The sequence below is a fragment of the Mandrillus leucophaeus genome, unplaced genomic scaffold (genome assembly GCF_000951045.1).
Source record: "Mandrillus leucophaeus isolate KB7577 unplaced genomic scaffold, Mleu.le_1.0 Scaffold1321, whole genome shotgun sequence".
NCBI classification, from domain to species: domain Eukaryota; kingdom Metazoa; phylum Chordata; class Mammalia; order Primates; family Cercopithecidae; genus Mandrillus; species Mandrillus leucophaeus.
In genome coordinates, this window is record NW_012101279.1 from 138,914 (window position 1) to 166,764 (window position 27,851).

At 36.5% G+C, this 27,851-nt stretch overlaps 1 protein-coding gene across 1 annotated transcript in view; it reads right to left on the reverse strand.

The window, feature by feature from the left end:
* STPG2 (sperm-tail PG-rich repeat containing 2) overlaps positions 1-27,851 on the reverse strand; it is a gene marked incomplete at its 3' end in the record, with an annotated part of 269,635 nt that overhangs the window by 112,388 nt on the left and 129,396 nt on the right. Inside the window, exon 8 of the mRNA XM_011972945.1 lies at positions 4,806-4,916. Coding sequence (XP_011828335.1) covers positions 4,806-4,916 — 111 coding nt within the window. The remainder of the gene's footprint in view (positions 1-4,805; positions 4,917-27,851) is intronic.

A 27,851-nucleotide genomic window follows, 5' to 3' on the forward strand; every position in this document is an offset into this window, starting at 1 on the left:
AACCCAAATGTCCATCAATGATAGACTGGATTAAGAAAATGTGGCACATATACACCATGGAATACTATGCAGCCATAAAAAAAGGATGAGTTCATGTCCTTTGTAGGGACATGGATGCAGCTGGAAACCATCATTCTTAGCAAACTAGCGAAAGGACAGAAAACCAAACACCACATGTTCTCACTCATAGGTGGGAATTTAACAATGAGAACACTTGGACACAGGGCATGGAACAGCACACACTGGGGCCTGTCATGGGGTTGGGGGAGGAGGGAGGGATAGCATTAGAAGATACACCTAATGTAAATGACAAGTTAACAGGTGCAGCACAACAACATGACACAAGTATACATATGTAACAAACCTGCACTTTGTGCACATATACCCTAGAACTTAACGTATAATTTAAAAAAAGAAAAAATAAATAAGTAAATCTGGGTTCTCTTTGTTGGGTGCATATATATTTAGAATAGTTAGGTCTTCTTGTTGAATTGAAACCTTTACCATTATGTAATGCTCTTCTTTATCATTTCTGATCTTTGTTGGTTTGAAATCTGTTTTGTCTGAAATTAAGATTGCAACCCCTGCTTCTTTTCTGTTTAACGTTTGTGTGGTAGATTTTCCTCCATCCCTTTATTCTGAGCCTATGAGAGTCATCACATGTGAGACGGGTCACTTGAAAACAGTATACAATTGGGTTTTGCTTTTTTATCCAGCTTGCCTTTCTGTGCCTTTTAACTGGGACATTTAGCCCATTTACATTCAAAGTTAGTATTGATATGTACAGATTTGATCCTGGCATTGTGCTGTTACCTGGTTATTATGTTGGCTTGTTTATGTGGTTATTTTACAGTCACATTGGTCCTGTGTGTTTAAATGTGTTTTGTACTAGTTGGTAGTGGTGTTTCCTTTCTATACATAGTGCTTCTTTCAAGATATCTTGTAAGGCAGGTCTGGCAATAATGAACTCCCTCAACATCTGCCTATCTGAAAAGGACCTTATTTCTCCTTCACTTAGGAATCTTAACTTAGCTGGATAAAAAATTCTTGGTTGAAGATTTTTTTCTTTAAGAAAGTTGAATATAGGCCCCCAGTCTCTTGGTTTATAGGGTTTCAGCTGAGAGGTCAGCTGTTAGCCTCATGGAGATTCCTTTGTAGGTAACCTGCTCTTTCTCTCTAGCTGCCTTTAACATTCTTTCTTTCATTTCAACCTTGGAAAATCCAAGAATTCTCTATCTTGGGGATGATCTTCTTGTGTGGAATCTTACAGAAGTTATCTGTATTTCCTGAATTTGACCATTGGCCTCTCTAGCAAAATTGGGAAAGTAGTCATGGATGATATCCTTAAATATATTTTCCAAGTTGCTTGCTTTTTTCCCTTCCCTTTCAGGGATGCCAGTGATTCATAAATGTGGCCTCTTTACATAATCCCATACATCTTGGACATTTTGTTCATTCCTTTTTATTCTTTTTCTCTGATTTTGTCTGACTGTCTTATTTCAGAAAACCAGTCTTCATATTCTAAGATTCTTTCCACAGTTTGGTTTATTCTGCTATTAATACTTGCAATTGCATTGTGAAATTCTTGTATTGTATTATTCAGCTCTATTAGACCTGTTAGGTACTTTTTTATACCAGCTATTTCATCCTTCAGCTCGTATATCACTTTATTGTGATTTTTAAATAAACCAATTTTAAAGCAGGATTTATATTATCATTATTATTCCCTACAGAACCAAGTAATGTGGCCATACACAAGTAATAAATTTTATGTCATCAAACTCCTGCCTCTTGAAGAATATGTCATACATGAGCTAAAATGACTTCTTCATTAATGAGTTTTCACTTTACTTTGTCTAGGAAATTCATATTCACATAAGAATTCATATTCTTCTTTGTCTTTATGTCACCCTTCTTTTATTTCCTTTTTTTATTTTGCTGAAGCAACTCCACATATGAAGACACAGAGTTACTAAACTTTCTGAACTATTGCATGTTGGAAAATTATTTTCTTGATTCATTTAATTGAAACTTTAGGCAGAGGGAGAACTCTATATCCAAAATCATTTCCCCTGAGAAATTTAAGAAAATACTACTTCATCATCTCCTAGCCTTGAAATGTGGCTAATGCTGCTAAGCAAGTACCTGACGTAAGTTATATTTCTCATCCCTTTGTGGGTTACCCAATGACTTTACTCTGTGGAAGCCTCAAGGATATTTTATTTAGTTAGGATCTTCTGAAAATGCAAAAAAAAAAAAAAAAGTGAGAAGGACAGAGGTATTTTTATATTTATCCTCCTTGGCATTCTGTTGAGCTCCTCAAATCAATAACTTATGCTTTTATTCAGCTTGAAACAACACTGTGTTTTCTATATCAAATAATTATTGTCTCTACATTCTGCTTCTAGAATGCTCAGTAAACAGATGTTTGTGTTCATCCTCCATTTGTCATATTTTCTTTCTATTTATAATCAACTAATGCTTATATCATAGCTTTTTTTAAAAGAATAAAAAATATTTCCCTGGGATGTTGTACAAGAAATAAGTCTTTCGTATGAAATCAGAAGTCTGGAAGGGAGCTATATTTTTTATGTAAAGATACAATTTGGAAAATTAAGCTATCAAATCATCCTTTAAGACTGTGGCATATCCATAAGTAAAATACCTGGGAGGTAAATTTTATTTTTATTTAAAATAAATAATAAAATTAATTCAATTACTTCATAAATTTGAGATATTATTTCAATTTTATTTTGAGATCAATGATTTAGATTTTTCATTACATGCACATTATATACCCACCTGTTTGAAATGTATTGTCATTTGCAAAAGAGATTTAAAAACCAAGCTTTCTATGTGACTAAACTATTCTGCTTCTTGGGTAACCAGAGTCCCACTGAATAATTTTAATTGCAAATGTTTCATGCCAGAAAAGAAAACACTAAAAAGAAGTTTTCAGATCTAAAGAGGGACAAAGTTAAAAGAAAAATATGTAAATTAAGTCAAAAACATTGGTGAAGCAACTTGTCTTCCTTTAGAGCAGATGTGCACCATCTTTTTTCACTAAAAACATAAAGTTTAACATATATACATATATATGCTGCCTTCCTATGGATGCTTTCAGAAATGTCCCTTGTTTTTTCCTACTACCTGTGATATTATGATAGAAATAACTTTGAATCCATTCAATGATTTCTAAGCCTAAAAGCATTATATTAGTAATAAATTAGTCATGGCATAACTCCCAATGGATCCTGAGGTGTGTACAACAATGATTCACTTGAAAAATACAGTTGAACTCTAAAATTCCTCAAGATGAAGAAATAATCCATTAAAACAGCACAATTAGTTAAAAATTACTCAGAATCTACTACATGTAAAGAATATTGCTAGATGATTTTAAACTGTCTTTTGAATTTATAATTACAAAAAAACTCATAGAATAGAACCTGATGCTAATTTTGACTATATCTCAGATTCCAATAATGCCTCAGAAAAAAATAGTAAGTCCGTTCCTGAATAGCTTTCACCAAATTAATCTAATTCCTATGATTTCCAAGACATTCACAGTTATATTAACTAGCATTGCATTTGTCATTCCCTTAAATTAGTTCATCCTGATCTTGTACCAGTTATTTCACAATCAAAAGTATTACAAATCAACTGTTGGCATTATCTCACGTAGCAGAATTTTATTTCAGCAAGCTATACTCTGTTTTTATTGATTAGCTACATTTTAAACCTTGTTTAATAATCCTGTTTTGAAATGTGCTATTAACAATATCTTCTCAAGATAGTCCAATTTCTACAAAAATGTATTTTAATAACACCTTGTTCACAAAAGGCTACACTGTAACATTTGCCTTTGTCTGTTTGGAGTGCTATAACAAAATACCATAAACTGGGTAGCTTATAAATGAAATTTATTTCTCCCAGATCTGCAGGCTGGAAAGTCCAACATCAAGGCACAAGCAGACTCAGTATCTGGAGAGGCCCTGCTTCCTCAAAGACAGTGCCTTCTCTGAGTCCTCATGGTAAACGGGGAAAACGAGCCCCCTTGGACCTATTTTATAAGAGTACTAATCCCATTTATGAGGTCTCCACCCTCATGACATGATCACCTCCCAGAAAGTGCCACCTCCTAATACCATCATCTTGGGAGTTAGGATTTCAATATATGAATTTTAAGGGGATACAAACATTTAGACTCTAGCAACATTACCATTGGGTCCAGCTTTTTAACTCCAAATTTTACTTTGATATATTTGTAAATTCAATCTGAATTAATCAATTACCCATTTTTTAATTTAATCTGCTTTACTGTTTTCAATTTACTCACTATTAGGTATTTATTAAAAAAAGGAAATTCAGAAAAATTTATAGCCATACCATTTAACATGCAGGTCAACAGGAATAAAAATAAATCACTGAGGAGTCTTAGATTTCAAGATGAATTCACATTGAAAAGAGAAAACATTTGCACTATGAGTAAAATGAGTTAAATCTAGTAAATATTTTACTCCATACACAACACAAGTTCAGCTTTTCTATATGTCCTAAGAATGAATGTTCTCTGACCCTACAAGGGATATTCCATGTAATAATCTCTCATATAGCAATTCTAGACTTTGGCATAGCTTGAAGAATTTTGTTGAACTTTAAAAATATAAAAGTATCAGTCTAGCCAAGGAGGCTACAGCAGGCTACCAGTTACCTCACTCAGGTCCTAATATAAAGTTTATGTTATGCAGCCTCCTCCATGATTTCTAGATAATGAAAATATTTGATTGTAGGAGTCTTCTTACCATATCTGATACTTTCATAGTTCTTTCGGCTCTTGACAAGAAAGCCGCATATTTGTTAGTCAGGTTAGGTAATTCATCAGAAATTCCACCACCCTGTGAATGCCAACATGCCTGTTGAAAGAAGGGGTTAAAAAGAGTACATCATTTATTTTTATCAATACAAGAAGCACTATAAATAATAAGTTTGTGATGAAGGTCGTCAATATTATCTGGCATTAAAGACACATATTCATAAAAAAATAAAATTTTCAAATGTGATACAGAAATAAAAAGCTGTAAGTCAATGAGATATTAAAATAGAAAAAGAATTGATTATATGAACCTCTAGGTAAGCATAATGGATCTGCACACATCACTTAAACATATTAGCTATGTTCTATTTCATAACCAGCAAGTTCTATCTCAATAATATATTAAGATTTTTAGCCAATTATATAGTATTGTTTTACAATTTATTATTAATAAAAATATATTCACAATTAACCATTTAATTATGTGGCAATTCTGGGTTAATATATTTTCTAAGTGAAATGATCCACTCACTTTTATATATCATAATTCTTTATATGCATTGAAGATTTAAATTAATAGGTTAGAGGAATCCAGTAATGTAATATTTTAATGAGCAATTAATCTTTGTGATACTCTTTCTAATTTGTCATACAATTTATTTGTATTCATTTAATTAAATAGAATAAACAGCAGCAACATCCTTTGTATATGCAAAAGGGATAAGAATCTATTTTCCCATATTTTACACATTTTATTGTTTTTGTTTCAGAATTTGATATTCACAGTTAATATTTCAGAATTTGACACATAGTAGAGAATAGACATCTTTCTTTCTTTGTCCATTTTTTGGTAACATTAATTTACTAAAACATCCACTCCAGATAATATAGGTAGCTCCTATCACTTTCAAAAATAGAACAATCACAGTCACGTCTTTTAAAAATGTGAAAGCCTTTGAATATAGAACATCTAAGCCAGCATTATTATTTTTGTGTAGTTTTTAAATTGTTTGAAGCTGAAAAATAACTTATTTTTGTAATAATTTTTATTTCAATAGCTTTTGGGGTACAAGTGGTTTTTCCTTACATGAATGAATAGTATAGTGGTGAATTCTAAGATTTCAGTGCACCCATCACCCAAGTAGTGTACATTGTACCCAATAAGTAGTTTTTTATCCCTTTTCTCCTCCCACCCTCCCCTTTCTGAGTCTTCAAAGTCCACTATATCACTCTGTGTGCCTTTGTGTACCCATAGCTTAGGTCTCACTTATCAGTGAAAACATACAGTATTTGGTTTTTCATTCCTGACTTACTTCACTTAGAATAATGGCCTCCAGCTCCATACAAGTTGCTGCAAAGATATTATGTTATTGTTTTTTATGGCTGAGTAGTATTCCATGGTATATATATATACCACATTTTCTTTATCCACTCATTGGTCAGTGGGTACTAAGATTGATTCCATATCTTTGCAAATGTGAATTTGGCTACAATAAACATACACATGCAGGTGTCTTTTTAATGTATTGACTTCTTTTCCATTGGTTAAATACCCAGTAGTGGGACTGCTGGATCAAATCATAGATCTATTTTTAGTCATCTAAGAAATCTCCATACTGTTTTCCACAGAGATTGTACTAATTTACACTCCTACCATGAACATATAAGCATTCCCTTTTCATGACCCCAACATCTATTGCTTCTTTGTTTTTTTGTTTGTTTGGTTTTTTTTTACTTTTTAACATTGGCCATTATTGGATGGGTGAAGTGGCTCACAACTGTAATCCCACCATTTTGGGAGGCCAAGTTAGGCAGATCACTTGAGCCCATGAGTTCACGATCAGCCTGAGCAACATCGTGAAATCCTATCTCTACAAAAAATACAAAAACTAGCTGAGTGTGGTGGCACATGCCTGTTGTCCCTGCTGTTGGAGAGGCTGAGGTAGGAGGATCACTTGAGCCTGGGAGATCAAGGCTTTAGTGAACCATAATCACACTACTGCACTCCAGCCTGGGTGAGGGAGTGAGACCCTGTCTCAAAAAAATAATAATAGTAATAATGGTCATTCTTGCAGGAGTAAGGTGGTATCTCATTGTGGTTTTAATTTGCATTTCCCTGATGACTCGTGATGTTGAATATTTTTTCATATGTTTGTTGACAATTTGTATATCTTCTTTTTATAAACGTCTATTCACGTGAGTTGCCCACTTTTTCATGAAATTATTTGTTTTTTTCTTGCTGGTTTGTTTGAGATCCTTGTAGATTCTGCATATTAGTCCTTTGCCCAATGCATAGTTTGCAATATTTTCTCTCATTCTGTGGGTTGTCTGTTTATTCTGGTGATTATTTCTTTTGCCATACAGAAGCTCTGTAGTTTAATTAGGTCTCATTTATTTATTTTTGTTTTAGTTCCATTTGCTTTGGGGACTTAGTCATTAATTCTTTGCCTAAGCCAAAGTCCAGAAGACTTTTTCTGAGGTTATCTTCGAGAACTTTTATGGGTTTAGGTATTAGATTTGTCTTTAATCCATCTTGAGTTGCTTTTTATATAAAATGAGATGTAGGGATCCAGTTTCATTCTTCTGAATTTAGCTATCCAGTTTTCCCAGCACCATTTATTGAATAGGGTGTCAATTTCCCAATTTATGTTGTTCTGTGCTTTGTCAAAGATCAGTTAGTTGTAAATATTTGGCTTTATTTCTGCATTCTCTATTCTGATCCATTGATCTATATGTCTACTTTTATACAAGTACTATGTATTTTGATAACTACAGCCTTGTAGTATAATTTTAAGTACAGTTATGCGCTGCCTCCAGATTTGTTCTTTTAGCGTTGCATTGCTTTGGCTAAGCAGGCTCTTTTTTGATTCCGTATGAATTGCAGGATTGTTTCCTTTAATTCTGTGAAAAATGATGTTGGTGTTTTGATAGGAATTGCATTGAATCTGTAGATTGCTTTGGGCAGTATGGTCATTTTCACAATATTGATTCTCCCAATCCATGAACATGGGATGTATTTCTGTTTGTTTGTGTCATCTATGATTTCTTTCAGCAGTGTTTTGTAGTTCTCCTTACAGAGATCTTTCACCTCCTTGGTTAAGTATATTCCAGGATATTTTATCTTTTTTGCAGCTATTGTAAAGGTGATTGAGTTTATTTCATTCTCAGTTTGGTCATTGTTGGCATATATCAGTGTTACTGATTTGTATACATTGATTTTGTAACCTGAGACATTACTGAATTTGATTATCAAATCTAATCTTATCTCTAGGCTTATACAGCCAACACTTTTGAGAAGTCTCTAGGGTTTTATATGATATATAATCATATCATTGGTGAACAGCAATAGTTTGACTTCCTTTTTTGCAATCTGAAGGCACTGTATTTCTTCTCTTGCCTGATTGCTCTGGCTAGGACTTCTGGTATTACACTGAATGGAAAGTGGTGAAAGTGGGGATCCTTGTCTTGTTCCAGTTCTCAGTGGGAATGATTTCAACTTTTCCTCATTCAATATAATGTTGGCTGTGGGTTTGTCATAGATGGTGTTTATTAATTTGAACTAGGTCCCTTTTATACCTAGTTTTTTGAGGGTTTTTAATCATAAAAAAGATACTAGATTTTATCAAATGCTTTTTTGCAGCTATTGAGATAATCATATGGTTTTTGTTTTTAATTATTTTTATGTGATGAATTATATTTACTGACGTGCTTATGTTAAACCATCCCTGCACAACTTGAATGAAGTCCACTTGATCATGATATATTATCTTTCTGATATGCTGATAGATTCAGTTATCTAGTATTTTGTTGAGAATTTTTGCATCTATATTCATCAGGGATGTTGGTCTGTAGTTTTCTATTCTTGTTATGTTCTTCCCTGGTTCTGATATCAGGGTAAAACTGGCTTAACAGAATGAGTTAGGCAGGATTCCCTCTTTCTCAATCTTTTGTAATAGTTTCATCAGTAGAATTGGCACCAATTCTTTGAATGCCTGGTAGAATTCAGTTGTGAACCCATCTGCACCTGGGCTTTTTTTCTTTATTGTCAATTTTTAATTACCGATTTAATATTGCTGCTTGTTATTGGTCTGGTCTGGGTTGCTATTTATTCTTGATTTAATCCAAAAAAAGTTGTATGTTTCCAGGAATTTATCCATTTCCTCTAGATTTCCTAGTTTGTGTGCATAGTTTGTGTTTCTAGTTTGTGTTCATGGCACTCTCAAATGATCTTTCATTTTTCTGTGGTGTAGGTTGTAATGTCTCCAGTTTTATTTCTAATTGACCTTATTTGAATCTCCTCTCTTCTTTTCTTGGTTATTCTAGCTGAAGTTCTATCAATTTTTTTTTTTTTGCCTTTGCAAAGAACCAACTTTTTGTTTCATTGATCTTTTGTATTGATTTTTTGTTTCAAATTCATGTAGTTCTACTCTAATCTTTGTTATTTCTTTTCTTCCAGTTTTGGGCTTAGTTTGTTCTTGTTTCTCTAGTTCTTTGAGGTGTTACATTAGGTTGTCAGTTGGTGGTCATCCAGGCTCTGATGTAGGCATTTAGTGCTACGAATATTCCTCTTAGCACTGCATTTGCTGTACCCCAGAAGTTTTGATGACTCATGTCACTATTATTCATTTCAAAGAACTGTTAAATTTCCAACTTGATTTCATTTTTAACACAAAAATCATTCAGGAACAGACTGCTTAATTTCTACGTACATGTATAGTTTTGAGGGTTTCTTTTGGAGTTGATTTCTAGTTTTATTCTGATGTGATCTGAGAAGATACTTGCTATAATTTTTATTTTTTCAAATTTATTGAGACTTTTTTGTGGCCTGTCATATGGTCTATCATGGAAAATGTTCCATGTGCTGATGAGAAGAATGCATATTCTGAAATTCTTAGGTAGAATGTTCTGTAAATATCTGTTACGTCCATTTATTCTACAGTGTTTAAGACCATTGTTTCTTTGCAGCTTTTCTGTTTCAATTGTCTGTCTAGTGCTGTCAATGGGGTGTTGAAGTCCCCCACTATTCTTGTGTTGCTTTCTATCTCCTCTCTTAAGTCCGGTAGTAATTGTTTTACAAATCTGAGAGCTCTAGTGATAAGTGCATATAAATTTAAAATTATAATATCTTCTTGTTGAATCGATCCTTTTATCATCATATAACAATCTTCTTTGTCATTTTTTACTGCTGTTGCTTTAAAGTTTGTTGTTTTATCTAATATAAGAATAGCTACTCCTGGTCACTTTTGGTTTCCATTTGCATGGATTAATTTTTGCCATTCTTTTACCTTGAGTTTATACAAATCTTTCAATGTTAGGTGAATCTCTTGAAGACTGAAGATATCTAGTTTGTGACTTTTTATCTACTCTGCCAATCTGTATATTTTAAGTGGACCATTATGCCATTTAAATTCAACATTAATATCAAGATACTGTTCCAGTCATCACATGAATTGTTACCTACTTTTTTTTCTTCATTGTGTTATTGTTTTATAGGCCGTGTGAGTTTTATGTTTGCAAGACGTTCTATTCTGGTGCATAATGGTCTTTTGTTTCAAGATTTAGAACTCCTTTCAGCATTTCATGTAGGGCTGGTCTGGTAGTAACATGTTCTGTCAGCACTTATTTGTCTGAAAATGACTTAGTTTTGCTGGATACAAAATTTTTGGCCAATGGTTATCCTGTTTAAGGAGGCTACAGATAGGACCCCAGTCCCTTCTGGTCTGTAAGGGTTCTGCTGAGAAGTCTGCTGTTAGTCTGAAAGGTTTTCCCTTACAGGTTACCTGATGCTTTTGCCTCACAGCTCTTAAAATTATTTCATTCACATTGACTTTAGATAGCTAGATGCCTATATGCCTTCGTGTTTTGTTTTTTGTTTTTGTATTTTTTGTTTTTGTTTTTGTTTTTGCAGTGAATCTCCCAGTTATTTGGGTTTCTTGTATTTGGATATCTAAATCACTAGCAAGGCCAGGGAAGTTTTCCTCAATTTCCTAAAAAAATTATTCTACTTATTTTAGTCTATTGTTAAAACCTCCACTGCATTTTGTAGTTCCCTAAATGTGTCTTTCATTTCCAGAAGTTCTGATTTGTTTCTCTTTAAAATGTCTATCTCTTTAGAAATGTTTCCATTCATATCCTGAATTTTTTTAAATTTCTTTATGTTAATTTTCACCTTTCTCTAGTATGTCAAATAAATTTTCCAAACATTTTACTTTTTATTATCCCTCAAAACACCAATTATTATTAGGTTTGGCCGTTTTACATAATCCTTTATTTCCTGGAGACTTTGTTCATTTCTGTTCTTTATTCTTTATTTTTCTCTGACTGGGTTAATTTAAAAGCCTTGTCTTCAGGCACTGAAACTCTTTTTTCTACTTGTTCTAGCCTATTGTTGAAACCTCTACCATTTTGTAATTCCCTAAATGTGTCTTTCATTTCCAGAAGTTCTGATATTTTTTCTTTTTAAAATAGGTTCTTCATTAATACGCTGATCTTTTCAGAATTTCTTTATGTTGGTTTTCACCTTTTTCTGGTATCTCCTTGAGTACCTTAATAATTAATCTTTTGAATTTGTTTTCTGGTATTTCAAAGATTTCATCTTGGTTTGGATATATTGCTAGAGAGCTAGTGAAACCTCCATTGCAAAATTATAACTGAGAAAATTATTACAGTGAAAGAGATCTGACCTAACCAAGTTCACCTTTCTTCTAACATCCACACTGTCCATGTTCATTCCTGGGCATAAGCTGAACTAACTTCGGGAAAACTTAGTTTATAGTTTAACTTTGAAACAAAGACAATAACAGCCCTTTTCCAAAACAAATCCCCTTCCTGTTTGGAGAACAGATTGCCTTTGTAGGACTAACAAATTAGCCACAAGATTAGAAATCATGGTTTAGGAGTCATGCAGCTGGACTCCTCTCATGCTACGTCTACACAATTCTGATCCTCCCTAAATTGCTCCTGGGGATAACATCACTATTATAAAACCTAAGATCAGTGTTTGAGATATTTTGCAGACCCTGCACTTGATGAATCAGCTGGCACCATCTAGATCAACAAACTGGTTCATCTGGTCTTGTGGCCCCCACCCAGGGACTGATTCAGCACAAGAAGACAGCTTTGACTCCCTATGATTTCATCTCCGACCCAACCAATCAGCACTCCTCACTCACTGTCCCCTAACCACCAAATTGTCCTTAAAACCCTCAATTTCCAAGTTTAGGGGGAGACTCATTTGAGTAATAATAAAATTCTGGTCTCTCATACAGCCAGCTCTGCATTAATAACATTTTCTCTATTGCAGTTCCCCTGTCTTGATAAACTGGCTCTCCGCAGGCAGCAGGCAAGGAGAACCCACTGGGTGATTTCACTAGTGTGAACTTTTGGGTGTGTTGCAGAACCTTGTTTTGTCATATTATCATAATTATTTTTCCGGTTCCTTCTCATTTGGGTATACTATTTCTTCTAATTATTCTTGAATTTATGTTATAAGACTGTGGTTTTTTCTTTATTTCTTTTTCCCCCTTAAGACTGTGGCTTTAAAGCTTATAGTTTAATGTAGCCTAAATCAGTTATTGGTGCATTCAGGAGTGAAGACCCTGTATGAGAGCTTTAGTTATAGAGAGTCTTTGCATGATAGCCTTCTCAGACGCTTGTTGTAGTAGCAATGTGCTCAGTGTGTCAGCAAGTTCACTGTCTCCTATGGAGTTGGAATAGCAGAGGTCTCTTGAAGCCTACTTTGTTCCCCCAAGATGTGTGCTTTTAATTTATTTATTTATTCCCCAGCATTTTATTTACTGGGTTGAACAACTCAGGCTTCATGCCAGTAGGATAGGTGTCTCAGGTTAGAAACTGGTTGTGATTAAAGCAGATGGGTAAATGCAATATGTAATGGCAGGCAGAGAGGTCACAGCCTTGACAGAGCTGGCTGGAGGTTGGGAGAAGCTCTCAGAGAAGTACACTGAAGTGCTATCAGGGGTGAAGAGTGGGAGCTACTTCAGCACCTATGTCAGGGCAGCAGGAAAGCAATCCACATTCGAGACACACTAATGACCCAGTGTTTCAGTATTCCTGCTATTCAATCAGACAGGCACCTATTTTCATCTTCAGGAATGTTGATGTTCCAAGTATAGAGGAGTTGTGACTCTACCTCTCATCTACACCTGAACCTGGAAGGTGCTCCTCCTGTGGGGATGCAGTCACCCTGAAATCTTTGAAAAAGTTTATCTTTAGGAGTACCCATGCTGAGCACCTATAAGAGAAGACCTGGTTGTGTCTGCAGTGGTGGATGGGAGGAAAAAGAATTCCCCTTCTCCAAGACCCTTGATGAGCACTAGAGCTGCCTGACTGTTGGAGTACAGCTGCAGACTTTCCCTTCTGAACCCAGTACTGCAACTGTGCCTCTGCAGGAAGAAAGAAACTTCTCAAGAGCAGAAAGATCTGGGACTCAAGACCTGCCATCTGGATTCTTTTGTCCCATGGAGTGTCCGCTTAATGTGGTGTACTTTCCTTTCCCCTAGGACTAGGAGTCCCTGAGAGCCAGGCTACTATGAATGCTGCTGTTTCTCTGGGTCTAGTAACCCAGTGGAGTTGCCACACTCCAGGTTGGTGCTGGGGAAAGTCTGCAAGAGATCCACTGATGTGACAATTCCTCAAGTCTCCCAGCATCAGGTACAAGCACCATCTCTGATGGGGATGGCAGGGGAGGGTCACAGACTCTGTGAGGTTCCTTGGTATAAACAGCCTTAGTATATTGGCTTTCTCAAATGCTGGTGGTAGTAGTAATGAACTGGTCACATGGAGAGACTCAGGATCTCTGGTTAGCCAGGATGGTAGCCAGGATGATACAGACAATAGTGATAGCAGAGGTCATGCACGAGTTTTCTCCTTCCTGAACACAGTGTTGTTCTACTTGGAGTTACTGCAATGCATTGTGTCAGTCGGCCTCCAGTCAGGAGGTGGTGCTTGCAAAAGAGTGCCAGTTGTGGTAATAGTGGTGAGATTTGTACTTGCCTTATGTTATCGAGGGGAGATATTGTGGTTTCTCAGGTGACAGGTGGAGCTATAGAGCTCCCAAACATTTCTGTCTTTTGTGTTAAGTTATCAGGGCAAGTGGAGGGGCAAAGCCATGTGGGGGCTCCGCAAGGCAGCTCCACGCTCTGCCTCTACCCATGCAGGGCAGCAGTGGCCCCAGTGAGGATCAGAAGAATTCGTTGGCCACTAGAGTAATGTTCTATGGAGAAGCATATCTGCCTCTGATGTACAAATGAGTTTATACAGGGAGTCGGAAGTAGCAGGTGGCAGTAAACCCCATCCAGCACCCATGCACTTGGCAAAGCAAATCTCACCGGCTAGCAGCAGCTATCTATCTTCTAGGCACTTAATGCTCAGAACTCAAAATGCCCCAGGTCATAAGCCTTCCCCACAGAGACTGCAACCACAGCTTTCAGGCCATGCTTCTCCCAATCTGCCTGGAAAGCTAGGATGTGCAGCCTCTGCACTTGTAGCCGCAGCACACTTCCCACCCTCTCAATGCCTGAGTTAGCTAGCAGATTTTTGCAAGATTCCCCCATGACACAGAGTCAGGAATGGCTTCCCTTGGTTCACACTGGAGATCGAAAATGCCTGCAAGGCTCTTCCCACACTGCTCCTACTTTCATATTCCTCATTGCTCCTTAAATCAGTTCTAGCACTGGGTAGAGTTAAGGCCTTCCCCCATGGGCAGATTGCCAGGTTGCCCAGTGTGGGTGTATATCCTGGAGGCATTCTCTCCGCTTTTCACACTCTGAAGACTTACTTTTTCACATGGCTCACAGTGCGGGCTGCAGCTGCCACATCTTTCAAAGGATCTGTGATTTATTTCAGTTTTCCTGTTAAGTTCCTGCATTGCTTCTCAGAAAAAAAAAGTTCACAGTGAGAATCGCTATACACTATTTTGTCTTTTCAAATAGAATAGGCATTGTAACACTTGCCTCCAATCTGTTATCTTGGAAAAAAAAAAAAAACTACAATAATTTTATTACTGTCACATATATGGTACTAGGAATTATTACATTAAAAAGTTCCAAAACGTTGTGCAGTTTTTAGTGCTTAGGGAGTAAAAGCTACCAATTGTGAATGAAATTACAAAGAAATTAATTACTCATTGGATGGTTTTGGCTCTAGAGGAAATGAGTAGTTTACAAAAGACCACATTTCTACATGAATAATTAAAAATAAATCCAGGCGTTTTTTTCCAATTCTGTGAAGAAAGTCATTGGTAGCTTGATGGGGATGGCATTGAATCTACAAATTACTTCGGGCAGTGTGGCCATTTTCACAATATTGACTCGTCCTATCCATGAGCATGGAACGTTCTTCCATTTGCTTGTGTCCTCTTTTATTTCACTGAGCAGCGGTTTGCAGTTCTCCTTGAAGAGGTCCTTCATATCCCCCGTAAGTTGGATTCCTAGGTATTTCATTCTCTTTGTAGCAATGGTAAATTGCAGTTGACTCATGATTTGGCTCTCTGTTTGTCTGATTTTTGCACATTGATTTTGTATCCTGAGACTTTGCTGAAGTTGCTTATCAGCTTAAGGAGATTTTGGGCTGAGACAATGGGGTTTTCTAAATATACAATCATGTCATCTGCAAACAGGGACAATTTGACTTCCTCTTTTCCTAACTGAATACCCTTTATTTCTTTCTCCTGCCTGGCTGCCCTGGCCAGAACTTCCAACACTATGTTGAATAGGAGTGGTGAGAGAGGGCATCCCGGTCTTGTGCCAGTTTTCAAAGGGAATGCTTCCAGTTTTTGCCCATTCAGTATGATATTGGCTGTGGGTTTGTCATAAATAGCTCTTATTATTTTGAGGTATGTTCCATCAACACCGAATTTATTGAGAGTTTTTAGCATGAAGGCCTGCTGAATTTTGTTGAAGGCCTTTTCTGCATCTATTGAGATAATCATGTGGTTTTGGTCAGTGGTTCTGTTTATATGATGGATTACGTTTATTGATTTGCATATGTTGAACCAGCATTGCATTCCAGGGATGAAGCCCATTTGATCATGGTGGATAAGGTTCTTGATGTGCTGCTGGATTTGGTTGGCCAGTATTTTACTGAGGATTTTTGCATCAATGCACATCAGGGATATTGGTCTAAAATTTTCTTTTTTGTTGTTGTGTCTCTACCAGGCTTTGGTATCAGGATGATGTTGGCCTCATAAAATGAGTTTGGGAGGATTCCCTCTTTTTCTGTTGATTGGAATAATTTAAGAAGGAATGGTACCAGCTCCTCCTTGTACCTCTGGTAGAATTTGACTGTGAATCCATCTGGTCCTGGACTTTTTTTGGTTGGTAGGCTATCAATTATTGCCTCAATTTCAGAGCCTGTTATTGGTCTATTCCGGGATTCAACTTCTTCCTGATTTAGTCTTGGGAGAGTGTATGTGTGTCCAGGAATTTATCCATTTCTTCTAGATTTTCTAGTTTATTTGCATAGAGGTGTTTATAGTATTCTCTGATGGTAGTTTGTATCTCTGTGGGATTGGTGGTGATATCCCCTTCATCATTTTTTATTGTGTCTATTTGAGTCTTCTCTCTTTTCTTCTTTGTTAGTCTCGCTAGCGGTCTATCAATTTTGTTGATCTTTACAAAAAACCAGCTCCTGGATTCATTGATTTTTTGAAGGGTTTTTTAATGTCTCTATCTCCTTCAGTTCTGCTCTGATATTAGTTATTTCTTGCCTTCTGCTAGCTTTTGAATATGTTTGGTCTTGCTTCTCTAGTTCTTTTCATTGTGATGTCAGGTTGTCAATTTTAGATCTTTCCTGCTTTCTCTTATGGGCATTTAGTGCTATACATTTCCCTCTACACACTGCTTTAAATGTGTCCCAGAGATTCTGGTATGTTGTGTCTTTGTTCTCATTGGTTTCAAAGAACATCTTTATTTCTGCCTTCATTTCCTTATGTACGCAGTAGTCATTCCGGAGCAGGTTGCTCAGTTTCCATGTAGTTGAGTGGTTTTGAGTGAGCTTCTTAATCCCGGGTTCTAGTTTGATTGCACTGTGGTCTGAGAGACAGTTTGTTATAATTTCTGTTCCTTTACATTTGCTGAGGAGTGCTTTACTTCCAACTATGTGGTCAATTTTGGAATAAGTGTGATGTGGTGCTGAGAAGAATGCATATTGTGTTGATTTGGGGTGGAGAGTTCTGTAGATGTCTATTAGGTCTGCTTGCTGCAAAGATGAGTTCAATTACTGGATATCCTTGTTAACTTTCTGTCTCGTGGATCTGTCTAATGTTGACAGTGGAGTGTTAAAGTCTCCCATTATTATTGTGTGGGAGTCTAAGTTTCTTCGTAAGCCTCTAAGTCTTTATGAATCTGGGTGCTCCTGTATTGGGTGTATATATATTTAGGATAGTTAGCTCTTCTTGTTGAATTGATCCCTTTACCATTATGTAATGGCCTTCTTTGTCTCTTTTGATCTTTGTTGGTTTAAAATCTGTTTTATCGGAGACTAGGATTGCAACCCCTGCCTTTTTTTGTTTTCCATTTGCTTGGTAGATCTTCCTCCATCCCTTTATTTTGAGTCTATGTGTGTCTCTGCACGTGAGATGGGTCTCCTGAATACAGCACACTGATGGGTCTTGACTCTTTATCCAATTTTCCAGTCTCTGTTTTTTAATTGGGGCATTTAGCCTGTTTCAATTTAAGGTTAATTATTTAAAACTGAAAAAAGACATAAACCCACAGATTCAAAGGTTCTGCAAACCTCAGGCAAATGTATTAAAAAGAAAACTATACTTCAGACACATCAAAGGTTAAAAATCAAAGATAATTTCTCTGGAAGGAGAAACAATAAGCTGGACAGCTTACTTCTCAATGGAAAAGATGGAAAGTCTAAAACAACAAAATATTATTAGAGTACTGAAAATAACTACCAACCTAAAAATCTATACTCAAAACTAAATCATTCAAAAATAACAAAATACATTTCAGACAAACAATAATTCAGCAGCAGACCTGGACCAGAAGAAATGCTAAAGGAAGTTTTTCAGACAGAGGAAAAATGATTCTCTTTTTCATAAAAATGCAAATGCAAAAAGGAAAGAAGCACAATAGAAAAATAAATAAATAAATATAATCCACACAACAAAATAATAATATTCAAAAAACTTAAAATATGTGGCTTTAAAATGTGTGACAATAATTAAACAAAATACAAGAAAACAAAATGGAGTTAAAATGTTCTAAGTCAGTCTTACTGAGAAAGTGGTAAAGGTCATCCTTTTTATTGGATTGCAGTAGGTGAATGCTTATTATAATTTTGATGGCAAAAACTAAAAGAATAATAAAAAATACTAAAAAATATAATAGATATTGATGAAATGGAATAAAATAAAATATTTGATTAATATTTTGATTATAATATTTGAATAATCCACAAAATAAAGAAACAAGAAAAAGTGGATAATGGGAATCATGGCAGATGGGAGGCAGAACTAGATGGCATCCCACTTGGAAGGACAGAGTAGTGTGTGGAGTCTCAGATCATCAACTTTTGCTACAGACCTACTGCAGAAATAAATCAGGAAAGCTGAGAAAACACACAGACCCACTGAAAAAAGCAGATTGCTCCTGCAGGAGACAGGAGACACCCCAAATATTGTGCTGGTATCCATGGCTGAGAGGTCCACAGATGGTTCACATCACAGAACTCTGTGTAGACAACCCCTAGTACCAGCCCAGAGCCTAACAGACCTGCTGGGTGGCCGGATACAGAAGAGACATAACAATCACTACAGCTCGCAGGAAACCACATCCCTAGGAAAAGAGGGAGAATAATATGTCAAGGGAACACCCCGTGGGACAAATGAGTCTTGTTTCCCTTGAAAACAGCCTTGAATCCTACACCTTTCCTCTGACAGAGCCTACCCAAATGAGAATGAACCAAAATCTCAACTCTGTAATAAGACCAAACAAGGTTCATTAACATCCTCAAAAAATCACATTAGCTCACCAGCAATAGATCCAAACCAAGAAGAAATCCCTGATTTGCCTGAAAAAGAATTCAGAGTAAAGTTATTAAGCTAATGAAAATGGCATGAGAGAAAGTCAAAGCCCAATTTAAGGAAATTATATATATATATATATATATGTTAAATGAGGAGAGAAATATTCAATGAAATAAATAGTATACATTAAAAAAATCAAAACTTCAGGAAACAATGAACACACTAATAGAAATGCAAAATGCTCTGGAAAGTCTAGCAATAGAATGCAACAAGCAGAAGAAGGAACTTCAGAGCTTGAAGACAAGGTTTTGTAATTAACTCAATCAAAGAAAGACAAGGAAAAAAAAATAAGAAAATATGAACAAAGCCTCCAAGAAGTCTGGGATTACGTTAAACGACCAAAGCTAAGAATAACTGACATTCCTGAGAAAGATAAGAAATCTAGAAGTTTGGAAAACACAGTTGGGGAAATAATTGAGGAAAATGTTCCCAGCCTTGCTAGAGACCTAGACATCCAAATACAAGAAGCTCAGAAAACACCTGGGAAATTCATCGCAAAAGATCATTGCCTAGGGACATTGTTATTAGGTTATCTAAAGTTAAAACGGAAAAAACAATCTTAAGAGCTGTGAGGCAGACGCACCAGGTAACCTGTAAAGGAAAACCTATCAGATTAACAGCAGATGTCTCAGCAGAAACCCTACAAGCTAGAAGAGATTGGGGCCCTATCTTCAGCCTCCTTAAACGAAACAATTATCAGCGAAGACTTTTATATCCAGTGAAACTGAGCTTCAGAAATGAAGGAAACATACAACCTTTTTCAGACAAACAAATGCTGAGAGAATTTGCTACTACCAGGCCAGTACTACAAGAACTGCTAAAAGAAACCCTACATTTTAAAACAAATCCCAGAAGCACATCAAAACAGAACCTCTTCAAACCATAAGTCTCACAGGACCTACAAAACAAAAACACAATTAAAAACAAAAAACAATGGCCCAGTGCAGTAGCTCACACCGGTAATCCTAGCAATGTGGGAGGCAGAGGGGGAGAGATCACTTGAGGTCAGGAGTTTGAGCCCAGCCTGGCCAACATGGCAAAACCCTGTCTCTACTGAAAATACAAAAATTAGCTGGGCGTGATGCTGAGTGCCTGTAATTCCAGCTACTTGAAAGGGTTAGGCACAAGAATTGCTTGAACCTGGGAGGTGGACATTGCAGTGAGCCAAGATTGTGCCACTGCACTCCAGCCTGAGTGAGAGAATGAGGCTGTGTCTCCAAAAAAAAAAGAAAAAGAAAAAGAATAAAACCAAGGTATACAGGCAACAAATAGCATGATAAATTGAATAGTACCTCACATCTCAATATTAATGTTGAACGTACATTGCCAAAATGCTCCACTTAAAAATATAGAATTGCAGAAGGAGTAAGACTTTACCAACCATCTGCTGCCTTCAAGAGACTCACCTGACACATAAGAACTCATATAAACTTAAGGTAAAGGGATGGAAAAAGACACCCGATACAAATGAACACCCAAAGCCAGGAGAAGTAGCTCTTCTTATATCAGACAAAACAAACCTTAAAGCAACAGCAGTTTAAAAAGACAAAGAAGGCCTTGTCCAATATCACAATCCTAAACATACATGCAACTAATACTGGCGCTCCCAAATTTATAAAACAATTACTACTAGACGTAAGAAATGAGAAAGACAGCAACACAATAATAATGGGGGGCTTCAATACTTCACAGACAACACTAGACAGGTCATTAAGACAGAAAGTCAACAAAGAAGCAATGGATTTAAGCTATGCCCTAGAACAAATGTACTTAACAGATATTTACAGAACATTTTACCCAACAATTGCTGACTATACATTCTATTCATCAGCACATGGAACATTCTCCAAGAGAGACCATATGATAGGCCATGAAACAAATATCAATAAATTTAAGAAAACCAAAATTATTACAAGCACTCTTTCAGACAGTGGAATAAAACAGGAAATCAATTCTAAAAGGAATCTTCAAAATCATGCAAATAGATGGAAATTAAATAATCTGCTCCTGAATGATTATTGGGTCAACAATGAAATCAAGATAGAAATTAAAAGATTATTCAAACTGAACAACAATAGTGACACAACCTATCAAAACCTTTGGGATACAGCAAAGGTGGTGCTAAGAGGAAAGTTCACGCCTACACCAAAAAGTCTCAAAGAGCACAAATAGACAATCTAAGGTCACACCTCAAAGAACTAGAGAAACAAGAACAAACCAAATCTAACCCCAGTAAAAGAAAGGAAATAACCAAGATCAGAGTACACTAAATGAAATTGAAACAATACGAAAGATAAATGAAACAAAAAGCAAAAAGAAATATAAAACTGATAGACCATTAGGAAGATCAACCAAGAAAAGAAGACAGAAAATCCAAATAAGCTCAATTAGAGACAAAACAGGAGATATTACAACTGACACCACAGAAATACAAAAGATCATTCAAGGCTACTATGAATATCCTTACACATAAAAACTAGAAAACCTAGAGGAGATGGATAAATTCCTGGAAAGACACAACCAACCTGGCCTAAATCAGGAAGAAGCAGATACCCTGAACAAACCAATAACAAGCAGTGATATTGAAATGGTAATAACAACTTACTAACAAAAAAAAAGTCCAGGACTGGAAGGATTCACAACTGAATTCTACCAGACATTCAAAGAAGAATTGGTACCAAACCGTTTGACACTATTCCGAATGATAGAGAAAGAGGGAAACGTCTCTAAATCAGTCTACAAAGCCAATGTCACCCTAATACCAAAACATGGAGAGGACATAACAAAAAAAGAAAACCACAGAAGGATATCCCTGATGAACACAGATGTAAAAATCCTTAACAAAATACCAGCTCACTGAATCCAACAACACATCAGAAAGATAATCTACCATGATCAAGCGGATTTCACACCAGGGATGCAGGGATGGTTTAACATACACAAGTCAATAAATGTGATACATCACATAAACAGAATTAAAAAGAAAAATCACATGATCATCTAAATATATGCAGAAAAAGCATTTGACAAAATCTAGCATCACTTTATGATTAACATTCTCAGCAAAATCAGCATACAAGGGACATACCTCAATGAATAAAAGCCATCTATGACAAACCACAACTGAATGGGGAAAACTTGAAAGCATTCCCCCTATGAGAACTGGAACAAGACAAAGATGCCTATTACCACCACTTCTATTGAACATAGTACTGGAAGTACTAGCCAGAGCAATCAGACAAGAGAAAGAAATAAAGGATATACAAATTGGTAAAGAGAAAGTAAAACTGTCACTGTTTGCTGATGATATGATTGTATACCTAGAAAACCCTAAACACTCCTCCAGAAAGCTCCTAGAACTGGTAAAAGAATTCAGAAAGCTTCCAGATACAAAATTAATGTACACAAATCAGTAGCTCTTCTATATACCAACAGTGACAAGCTGAGAATCAAATCAAGAACTCAAACTTTTTACAATAGCTGCAAGAAAAATAAAATACTTAGGATTATACCTAACCAAGGAGGTGAAAGACCTCTACAAGGAAAACTACAAAACACTGCTGAAAGAAATCATAGACAACAAAAACAAATAGAAACACATCCCATACTCATGGATGGGTTGACTCAATATTGCGAAAATGACCATACTGCCAAGCACAATCTACAAATTCAATGCAATTCCCATCAAAATACTATCATCACTCTCACAGAACTAGAAAAAAGGAATCCTAAAATTGATATAGAATCAAAGAAAAGCCCACATAGCCAAGGCAAGACTAAGCAAAAAGAACAAATCTGGAGGCATCACATTACCTGAATTCAAAATACACTATAAGGCCATAGTTACCAAAACAGCATGGTACTGGTATAAACATAGGCACATAGAACAGAATAGAGGACTCGTAAATAAACCTAAATACTTACAGTCAGTTGATCTTCGACAAGGCAAACAAAAACATACAATGGGAAAAAAAAAAAAAAAAACAACCCATTCAACAAACAGTGCTGGGACAATTGGCAAGCCACATGTAGGAGAATGAAACTGAATCCTCATCTCTCACCTTCTACAGAAATCAACTCAAGGTGGGTCAAGAACTTAAATCTAAGATCTGAAACTATGAAAATTCTAGAAGATAACATCGGAAAAACCCTTCTAGACTGGCTTAGTCAATGATTTCATGACCAAGAACCCAAAAACAAATGCAAATGCAATAAAAGCCAAGATAAATAGCTGGGATTTAATTAAACTAAAGAGCTTTTGTATGGAAAAAGGAACAGTCAGCAGAGTTAACAGACAACCCACAGAGTGGGAGAAAATCTTCATAATCTATATATCTGACAAAGGACTAATATCCAGAATCTACAAGAAACTCAAACAAATTAGCAAGAAAACAAACAATCCCATCCAAAAGTGGGCTAAGGACATGAATAGACAATTCTCAAATGAAGATATACAAATAGCCAACAAACACACACACAAAAATGATCAGCACTACAAAGTGATCAGGTAAATGCAAATCAAAACCACAATGTGATACCACCTTACTCCTGCAAGAATGGCCATAATCAAAAAATAAAAAAAAAATAGACTTTGGTGTGGATGTAGTGAACAGGGAACACTTTTATACTGATGGTTGGAATGTAAACTAGTACAACCACTATGGAAAACAGTATTGAGATTTCATTTAAAACTTAAAGTAGAACTACCATTTGATTCAGCGATCCCACTACTGGTTATCTACCCACAGGAAAAGAAGTCATTATATGAAAAAGATACTTGCACATGCATGTTTATAGCAGCACAATTCACAATTGTAAAAATGTGGAACCAACCCAAATGCCCATCAATCCATGAGTGGATAAAGAAACTGTGGTATATATCTACAGTGGAATACTACTCAGCAATAAAAAGGAATGAATGAATGGCATTCACAGACACGTCAATGAGACTAGAGACTATTATTCTTAGCGAAGTAACTCAGGAATGGAAGACAAAACATCTTATGTTCTCACTCATATGTGAGACCTAAGCTACGAGGAAACAAAGGCATAAGAATGACACAAAGAATGTTGAAGACTCGGGGGAATGGGTGGAAGGAGATGAGGGATAAAAGACTACAAATTGGGTGCAGTGTATACTGCTGGGACGATGGGTGCACCAAATCTCACAAATCACTGCTAAAGAATTTACTCACGTGACCAAACACTTCCTGATCCCCAATAACCTATAGAAATTAATAATAAAAAAAAAAACTACGTGGCAAAACAAATGGGCCAATACAATACATAAAATAGTGTAATATGTATACACACAAACACAATCAAAATTAAACATAAATCAATTGATACTACAATTAAATACAAGGTTTACTAGACTTAATTTTTAAAAACCAGACAAGTTTAGGGTCTATATTTCACTCTTGATTTTAGACTTTGTCAAAGACTCTATAAACTGAGTCTTAGTTATACCTATAGGTAGTTTTAAATTGTCAACAAGAATAGCAAGTTTACTGAGTCCTTACTGTGTGCCAGAAGATATTCAAAGTGTTTTTTGGTTCACTTAGTATTTGCAACAACACTTTTAGGTATGTACTATTATGGTATTCATTTTGCTAAGCACAAAGAGTTTAAATAACTTGCCGAAGATCAGTGGCAGAGCAAAAACGTATATTCAAACACTCTGAGTCTAGAGATCATGCTAATAATCACCATGCTAGGCTTCTCAATATCTACAGTGAAGAATAAATACTATAATTCTGGCTGGGTGTAGTGGCTCACGCCTGTAATCCCAGTATTTTGGCAAGCTGAGGCAGGTGGATCACAAGGTCAGGAGTTTGAGATCAGCCTGACCAACATGGTGAAACCCCATCTCTACTAAAAATACAAAAATTAGCCAGGCATGGTGGTGCGTGCCTCTAATCCCAACTACTCAGGAGGCTGAGGAAGGAGAATCGCTTGAACCCAGGAGGCAGATGTTGCAGTAAGCCGAGATCGCACCATTGCGCTCCAGCCTGGGCAACAGAGCAACACTCCATCTCAAAAAAGAAAAAAAAAACTATAATTATTTTTATCTAAATGTCAGGTTACTAAGAATAATGAACTGTTAGTACATTTTAAACAAAATATAGCAGAAATGTTCTAAAAACTATTAACATTCATAATTGATTTAAAATATGCTTAGCACTTAAAATAATTAAGATGATAAATTTAACATTACGTGTTTTTTACTACAATTAAAAATATATACCGGGTGTGGTGGCTCACCCCTGTAACCCCAATGCTTTTGGAAGCAGAGGCCGCAGGATCAATTGTATCCAGGAGTTCAAGATCATCCTGGGCAATAAAGTGAGACCTCGTCTCTATGAAAAATGTTTTAAAAATAGCCAAGTGTAATGGCCCATGCCTGTGGTCCCAGCTACACAGAAGGCTGAAGCAGGGGGATCACTTGAACCCAGGAGGACAAGGGTGCAGTAAGTCATAACTGCACCATTGCACTCCAGCCTGGGCAACACAGTGAGACCCTATTTCAAATACATACATACATACATACACACACACACACACACACACACGAAATATATACACACATATATTTATGTATACCTATATCAGACTAAATGAACAACAGAAATAGAAAAATAGACTAAAGAGAACAACAGAAATTAAAGACAAATATCAAAGGTTGATGACAGAAACTCAAACTGAAAGTCTAGAAATCTCACAACTTAAAAAATTAATTTAGAATACATGTAGGTATGTTAAACTTGTTCATTATTAAATGAACTGGTAAGTTTAATGAAAAATAAATTAAATTGACAGAAACTAGAGAGCTGTTTTGAGGAGGCCATCAGATGCACTACTAGGAGCTGTGGGAGCAAAATACAATAAAAGAAAAATGTCTATAAGTTAATTATATGTGAATAGGAAGTACTGTGATGGGTCTGAAATTTTGCCCTACTTCATGTTACTGAGGTGACCTGCCACAGTTTTACAGAAAAATGCAAAACTCCTGAGTCAGAGACAAAGGACTTTATTCCTCATGGCATAAAAAACAGCATGAGAACAGCACACTTGTATCAGTCCTCCTTGCCCTAAAGTCCTACTGGGGACAAGGCAGATGGGGCAAAATAAATACCAGCACACAAAATAGGAGAAAAACTATGAGCTCTGGGAACCTCAATCTTTTATAATGAGCAGTAAGCACACCCTTTGCTGAGGAGGGAGGCACTGTATCTCCGAAGGCTGTTTGCTGTACAATCATCCTTAAAAAGGAGGTGCAAGCAAAGGTGTGTAGAAACACAAAACACACGGAGAATTGTCTCTTAATGATTAAAAAAAAGAATAAAAATAGATGTTTACACAGAAAATAAACTTATTTGAGCACAGTTACATAGAAAACCCTCAGAAAAATAAGTTTTAATAAACATTAAAAACCTGAAAAAATTAATATCTAAATTATAAGAATTAATCCCACAAATATAAATTGTATGTATAATAAAACAAATAACAATTCATGTATCAGCAATTAAGGGCAACAGATTTCAAAGTAGTTATATAACAATTCTTACCTTTAAATGGTTACACATATTTTTTCTGGTTTTTGTTTTTCATTGTTCTCTTAAAATCACACCATACATCTTAAAATTGCACTACATAAAATTCAGTTATAACTTTCACTGAATTGAAATATCAATGTCTACAGTTTTCACCTGTTGGTCTTGACAGAATTCCATATGTAGTGCCATTCCAAGATGGTTGAATAGGAACATCTCTGGTCTGCAGCTCCCAGCGTGACTGACGCAAAAGGTGGGTGATTTCTGCATTTCCAACTGAGGTACCTGGTTCATCTCATAGGGACTTGTTGGACAGTGGGTGCAGCCCATGGAGGGCAAGCTGAAGCAGGGCGGGGCATCGCCTCAACCAGCAAGTGCAATAGGTTGAGGGATTTCCCTTTCCTAGCCAAGGGAAGCCATGACAGATTGTACCTGGAAAATCAGTTCACTCCAGCCCAAATACTGCACTTTTCCCATAGTCTTAGCAACAGGCAGGCCAGAAGATTTTCTCCCATGCCTGGCTCAGTGGGTCCCATGCCCACAGAGCTTTGCTCACTGCTAGCGCAGAAATCTGAGATCAACCTGCCAGGCTGCAGCCAGGCAGGGGGAGGGATGTCCACCATTACTGAGGCTTGAGTAGGTAAACAAAGCAGCCGGGAAGCTCAAACTGGGCAGAGCCCACCGGAGCTCAGCCAGGCCTACTGCCTCTATAGACTCCACCTCGGTGGGCAGAGAATAGTGGAATAAAAGGTGGCAGACAGGTTCTACAAACTTAAACGTCCCTGTCTAACAACTCTGAAGAGGGCAGTGGTTCTCCCAGCACAGCATTTTAGCTCTGAGAATGGACAGACTGCCTCCACAAGTGGGACTCTGACCGCTGCGTAGCCTAACTGGGAGACACTTCCCAGTAGGGGCTGACAGACACATCATAAAGGCAGGTGCCCCTCTGGGACGAAGCTTCCATAAAAAAGATCAGGCAGCAATATTTGCTGTTCTACAATATTTGCTTTACTGCAGCCTTCGCTGGTGATACCCAGGAAAACAGTGTCTGGAGTGGACCTCCAGCAAACGCCAACAGACCTGCAGCTGAGGGACCTGACTATTAAAAGGAAAACTAACAAAAAGGAATAGCATCAACATCAACAAAAAGGGCATCCACACCAAAACCCCATCTGTAGGTCACCATCCAAGACCAAAGGTAGATAAAACCACAAAGATGGGGAGAAACCAGAGCAAAAAGCTGAAAATTCTAAAAAGCAGAGTGCCTCTTCTCCAAAGCATTGCAGCTCCCTGCCAGCAACAAAACAAAGCTGAGTGACTGACTTTCACGAGTTAACAAAAGTAGGCTTCAGAAGCTTGGTAATAAGAAACTTCTCCAAGTTAAAGGAGCACATTAGAACCCACTGAAAGGACGCTAGCTAAAAAC